The sequence below is a fragment of the Limulus polyphemus genome, unplaced genomic scaffold, assembly GCF_000517525.1.
Source record: "Limulus polyphemus unplaced genomic scaffold, Limulus_polyphemus-2.1.2 Scaffold207, whole genome shotgun sequence".
NCBI classification, from domain to species: Eukaryota; Metazoa; Arthropoda; class Merostomata; order Xiphosura; family Limulidae; genus Limulus; species Limulus polyphemus.
The window spans coordinates 123,683-129,721 of record NW_013665817.1 but is presented as its reverse complement, the minus strand read 5'-3'; the positions used below and the strand labels follow the sequence as shown (position 1 = coordinate 129,721).

The 6,039-nt window shown below is 29.0% G+C and overlaps 1 protein-coding gene across 1 annotated transcript in view; it reads left to right on the top strand.

Moving 5' to 3' along the window:
• The window catches only part of LOC106478392 (elongation factor 1-beta-like), a 19,050-nt gene that overhangs the window by 8,457 nt on the left and 4,554 nt on the right, over positions 1–6,039 (top strand). Inside the window, exons 3-4 of the mRNA XM_013938933.2 lie at positions 1,942–2,068; positions 5,041–5,104. Coding sequence (XP_013794387.1) covers positions 1,942–2,068; positions 5,041–5,104 — 191 coding nt within the window. The remainder of the gene's footprint in view (positions 1–1,941; positions 2,069–5,040; positions 5,105–6,039) is intronic.

The window sequence follows — 6,039 nt, the reverse complement described above, 5'->3', positions numbered from 1 at the left end:
TCATGTAGCTTTTGCGCGAAATTCAAACAAACAACAGTCATGCTAATGAAGTAAATTTTGTAAATTTGCAAACTTAATCTTGCATACATTTGTTAACATAAAACCAAACTGTCTTTAACTTGTATGCTTGATAAATGTGATATATTATAAGCCAGTCCTTAATCAAGATACACAGTGCATAACTTTTGCAATAAAAGAAAATGGGCATTTTACTTTTGCTGACTGATTATCATAATTAAACTAACAATTTATTAATTTGTATGCATATGATTATTATTTTTTTATCTTTGGCTTTGTATTCATGGATTTAGGCAAACATAGCTTAAGCTAGCTAAATCTTGTGAGGTTAGTGATTCAATACATTCTAATCATTATAGTTTTAGTTCTTGTACAACGAAACCTCGTTAATGTAAATGCATTTGTAATGAAGTAGTTCTTCTGGATTATTGAGACATCTGGATAGTTGAATCGGTCACTTTGAATATAATGCACCCTACTAATAACGTATTATTGATCAATAAATGTAATGGTGCAAACTTGAAAGTACAGGCATGCAACTTATAAACAGAAAAGCAACTATGTTCAACAAACTTATCAGTTTATTTTATATGTCTCCAATAAATATACAACTTGCAAGATCAAAGTGGAATATTATGTTATATCTTTACATAAATCATTTTGTTGAAGTGAATGAATTGTAGAATACAAAATACATATCACATGTATTGCTTTCTTGTATAAACAAAAATGATATTTCTATGTGTCTTTGTTATTAAAGCACTAGGATTTGATATGACTGTATTGTAAGTCAGTCTGATAACCTATCTGTTATTACTTAGTTGTGTAGGATTTTTTCAGAAAGATTGTAATATACCAGTACCCAGAGTGTGTGAAGGTTATTCTTAGAACTACCCAGTGCCTCTGAAGGTTATTCTTAGAACTACATTCATAAACCAGTACATGCTACAAGTACAATCATGTTCTGATTGACCCATACTTGACTCTCTTTGTGTATGGATCACTATTAATATACCAAAGCTGTTAATAATTATACAACTCGCATTAATATATCGAACATTAAACACTTTGGTATTTATAGTTTCTAGCACAGTATATTATAATAACAGCAGTAGTTTTTTTTAGTTTTTCTCGCAGGTTACTCATTGGTAATAAATTTCTTCAAATTAATATGCTTTATTGCATAGAACAGATTATTTTTGTAGTTTTAAGTGAAGAAAAGATGAAAATTATTTAATATCAATGGAAACATTTTCTTGTTTTGTAGCTCAGAACATTCTCATGTATTAATGTTCATTTTCTTATTTACACAGATTCAATAGTTATCATTTAAATAAAAACAAAATGATAATTTAGAACAGTGATTAAAAAGTTTAAATCAAAATTTTCACCACAATTTGCTGCCACCTCATTATGTTGCATTATTTAATAATATCATTGTAAATTCAACACTTTCAGATATAGGTCAGTCTTTGTTTTTTAACATGTATAATCCCTCATGTTCTGTTCATCAAAATAAGTTTGAAATTACAAATATCATTTGAATGATTATTTAGATCAGCTGAATAATGTTGAGTCACGTGATACATTATGTTGGTTGTTAGGCTCCCATCTCCAATTTCGTGAGACTTGTGTGGTAATTATGATATAACAAGAATTTAATATTTTGGAAGCTTATCATTGAAGTCCTAAAAAATTCACTTTTGAGATTCGTCCAATATTTTTTATTTTTATTTTCAGTTTTTATACTTGTAAGAATCTGAACTTTTGTTTTATAGGTTGGATCATAGTTTTGTTAGTGTTGACTTTAATTTTCTCTTTTCACATATTGACGATTACATAAGTACAGTACACAACAACAAAAAGAAACACATCTATATTTGTTAACTATAATTAAAAGCATTTGCTTGTTTTGCCTCATAGCTTTCCTGGTGAGAAGAAGGATGTCAGTGCCTTTGGTAAAACGGAAAATATTTCGGATAGTAAGCCAAATAAGCCACCTGCAGATGATGATGATGACATTGATTTGTTTGGCTCAGATGATGAGATTGTGAGTACATGTATTATGCCAACTGTTTATGAAACTAGACAGGCATTTGAATATATTGTTGTTGTTTTTTGGTGTGAATGTTTATCGTTAAGCCACTTTGTAGTAAGAGTTGAAGATCGTACTGTGCTGCTGTTGAAGTGTCACAGAAAGTGCTGCACTTCGAGAACTTTCTATTGTTTATGAGATATGTTCCAGAATTCACATTCTCTTCTTAATCACAAACAAGAAACAAAAGCTGTATTTAAAAGTGAACACTGTTATTTGTGAACGTGAAACTGAAGAAATGTCATAGGTAATGCTGAAAATTAATATTATTAAATTTCAAAACCTTGTCAGATATTTTCTCTCAGGCTTTAAAGGTATAATATGTCTTTGTACACGACAAGTTAATTTATAAGCATAGTCACAGAACAGAATGAAAATATCCTATATGGCATTGCTTATTTTCTGAAGAAAACTTGAAACCCTTTCTTTCTGCCATTTTAAAAATACAACAATGGTATGGATGGGTTGTGTGTTGTTTTCAGTGACCTCATAGAAATATTTACCACCTAAAACTCCTGTGCATGGGCAAGTTCCATCATTAAAAAAAGTAAGGTTTTTACATGACTTTGATCTTGTTTCCAAACCAAAATGTTCAATGGGCTGTTAGTCAAATATTCATAAAAACAAGCATAAAGACAAAATTATTGTGATATATACAATATGTCATATCTTCACAAAAGTCATTTTGTTGAAATGAATGACTTGTAGAATACAAAATACATAGTACATGCATTGCTATTTTGTATATACAAACATATTTCATTGATGCTGATATTTCTACGCGTCTTTGTTATTAGAGCACTGGGATTTGATATGACTGTATTGTAAGTCAGTCTGATAACCTATATCTGTTAACTGTTATGAAAATAACAATAATCAAAAACCCTAATTTTATTAGTTGATTATTTTTGTGAGTTGTGATACTAATCAGTTACACCGAACAAACTTGTATTAGTCAAACATAATAATGAATAATCATAAGGGCAGTATTATTATAATCACTATTAAAGCCATAAATGAAACATTCCAAGAACTGAATTTACTGAGATGACCATAAGACTTTTCTTGAGGAACAAAGAAGGTAAAGGTAAATAACAGTACCTGAGTATGTGTCACATGAACAAAACTTAAAGAAACTTATTCACCAAGTTAAATATAACTACAGTTAAGGTAATTTATGTTTACACGTACTGGTTCTGTAGGGATAAAAAAAAAAGAAGTACAAGTCTTTTTGAGTGACTTTCACTTTGAAATGAGCTTAAGGGACATTAATAAAAATGTGTTTTTAAAATGCTGATCTTCTTTAAAATTCAAATGAGCACTTAGGATTTATAAAAAAAATTGTATCTGCCAAATCCTTATGCTGAGTGTTTAATTGTGTTGAAAATAACTGAGTTATGGGAGTTGTTTGTAGAAATTAAAGAGTTTAATTATAAGAAAGTTATTGTACTGCTGTACAAGTATCTGGATAAATCTCATTTAAAATACTTTGTGTAGTTTTGATCTTCTTACTGTTGGGAATAGTGCAGATATGAACTACTGAAATGACACTTGGTTTTAAAAAATTTAGCTTTGAACTTTTTTTTTTCTCTGGAGCATAAAACTGGGGATGACTTTAATTCTGGTGTTTAGAATTGTTGGGGTTTGAACATTGTGCCTGTCATGATATAAAAGACTGTTTAGTTTAGATATTATTGATTACTTTATTTTGTGAGTGAATATTTGATTATTGTTTAGTTTTTATTATAATAAGAGTTAAAAGCAGATGATTGTAGGAAGTTGTGTATATAATTCATTGATGTTGAGATTATCGATTGTTGGTGCAATAAATTGACGTAGAGAATATAGAGATTATTAGAAGGCTATGAATGCTGTATTAAAACATTTATGAAATGCACATGAAGTTATTGTTAGGGCTGAAATCACCACAAAATTTAGTGTTTTTATGTATAAAATTAAATAAATAAAACCTTTATTGAATACATTATAACTTTGAAGTTTTTAATGTGTGAATGCAGCTAAGGATTATTTTGTAAAAACATTTTAACTGTGTGGTGCATTTATTTTCTCTACCAAATTTTATTGATATAAGTTCAGCCAGTTCCTCCCAACAACTTGTGACACTAGACAGATAGACAAAATCTGCTTTGTATACTTAGAAGTTGTATCAAGTTGCATTTTTTTTACTTGATTGCTGATGCACAACTTGCCAGATAAAGGTTATACATTTTGTTCAACTATCACCTATCCGTCTATATTTTTTTGGCCATAAAGGATGGCATTTTTGTTCTTTAGTGCACTAAGAAAATTAAGAACAGTGGAAAAGATGCACAACCATACACATACATTAATGTAGAAGATGAAATGATCCTTGTTATTATTATTCTTTATGTTAAATATTTCCATAATTATTACAGCAGTAGTAACTATTTTTCATCAATATCTATAACATTGAACCATTTAGGTAAATATTATAGTTTTATTTTTTGTAAAATGTGCATTGTTTTAAGAGGTGTGTAGTGGTATACTGTATAACAATACTGATATTTAGACCATTAGTTGTGACATTAATAAATAGTATAGAACTATAAACATGTTATTGCGATGGATAGTAATAGTAGGACTTGAAGCATTGAAGTTTAAAGAACTATCTCTCAATCATGACTGTGTTTCATATGCCAACTAATTTTTCATCAGTTTCGTAAATTCTGATAAAAAAAGGTTATTCCAAATATTTTTGTGTGCGTGTGTGTGTGCCATTATTGCAGATATTTATCTTTGGGTTACATAATTTGAAGTTTCCTTGGCAGTTGTTGTAACTTGTTTTTTTTGTGTGCAATGTCTGGTATTATATTTTTTTCTTTTTGTTTTTTAATGTTGCATTTTTATCAATTTTGTAATTATACATTATTATTATTTTTTTTCAGGATGAAGAAGCTGAAAAATTGAAACAAGAAAGATTAAAGCAATATCAAGAAAAGAAATCCAAAAGTATGAAAAAATTTCATCCATGTGCTAACCAATGTTTTATATCTACTCTAATAGCACAGGATGTATGAATGTCAGGGTAAAAATTAGAAGCAGAAGTCACACTATTTAGTTTATTACTTTGTGCCATCATAAATTGTGAGAGGTTAAAGGTTCTGTATGTAATCCTTCTATCTATGTTTAATTGAAAGTTTAAAAAATGTTAGGGGCTGGTGTAAAATTTTACTTGGTGTGTTTTGTGTGTGATAAAAGAAATCATTCTTGTATGTGTCTAATATCATCCTTGATATATATGTCTTGCCCTGATGTGAAGTACCCAAAAACTTGTAACAGAAACACTACTAACTTTGCCAAACACTTCAAAATTATTAATAATTTTTTATTAAATTTTTAACTTTTCCCACATTTCACTAAAACATTTTAAGTTCCTGACTTATTTTGATGTCAGATTAATAAAATTGAACAACCACTTTCCATTAAAAATATTTGAAATTGTTTAAAGCAAGTTGCAGTTGAAAGCATGCACTAGCATACTTAGATGATTGAAATTTTGTGCGACCTTTACATCTTAAAAACTGTCTAGAATATGAGATAAGCTATTAGAACTTGGCGATTATTGGAATTTACTGTCCGATTAATCATCAGGTTTATTAATTAATAACACTCAACTTGTATAGTTGGAATAATTGAAAATATTAATAATCAAAAACCCTAATTTTATTAGTTGATTATTTTTGTGAGTTGTGATACTAATCAGGGCCATTTCATGAGTGTGTTGCTTTGCATCAATATCAATTCCAACATGTCAGCCCCTGCCGTCACAGTTTTTAAGACTAAAGTCACCTAAATGAAACTTTTCCATAAACTTATTTGATATTCTTTGTGGCTACAGAGGCATTGTTTCCCTTCTTGTATTCAAACAGCATTACATACCGAAT